This window comes from Nannobrachium achirus, assembly GCF_963921795.1.
Source record: "Nannobrachium achirus genome assembly, chromosome: 14".
Classification (NCBI taxonomy): domain Eukaryota; kingdom Metazoa; phylum Chordata; class Actinopteri; order Myctophiformes; family Myctophidae; genus Nannobrachium; species Nannobrachium achirus.
The window spans coordinates 50165247-50165517 of NC_137821.1; the positions used below are offsets into that span (position 1 = coordinate 50165247).

At 38.7% G+C, this 271-nt stretch overlaps 1 protein-coding gene across 1 annotated transcript in view; it reads right to left on the reverse strand.

The window, feature by feature from the left end:
- Positions 1 to 230: 230 nt before the first annotated feature.
- The window catches only part of zanl (zonadhesin, like), a gene marked incomplete at both ends in the record, with an annotated part of 117282 nt that continues 117241 nt past the window's right edge, over positions 231 to 271 (reverse strand). The window contains one exon of the mRNA XM_080741669.1: positions 231 to 271. This exon is cut by the window's right edge and continues 60 nt beyond it. Within this exon, the coding sequence (XP_080597795.1) occupies positions 231 to 271 (41 nt within the window).

Below are 271 nucleotides of genomic sequence, written 5' to 3' on the forward strand. Positions count from 1 at the left end.
AGTTCCTGCCCAACAGCAATGATGTACTGACACTTAATCTTGTTTCCTTATTGTGATGTTTATTTGCTTATTGTAAGTCGCTTTGGATTAAAAGCGTCTGCTAAATGCCTAAACTGTAAACTGTAAACTGTAATATCTCCCCCTCTCCTTTTCCACATTGAGTATTGATACTTTTACTTAAATAAAACATGTGAGTACTTTTTCCACCACTGAGTATCGCTATCGGGGACTTACTTGGTGTGTTGCGTACAGACACACACGCTGATGAGTG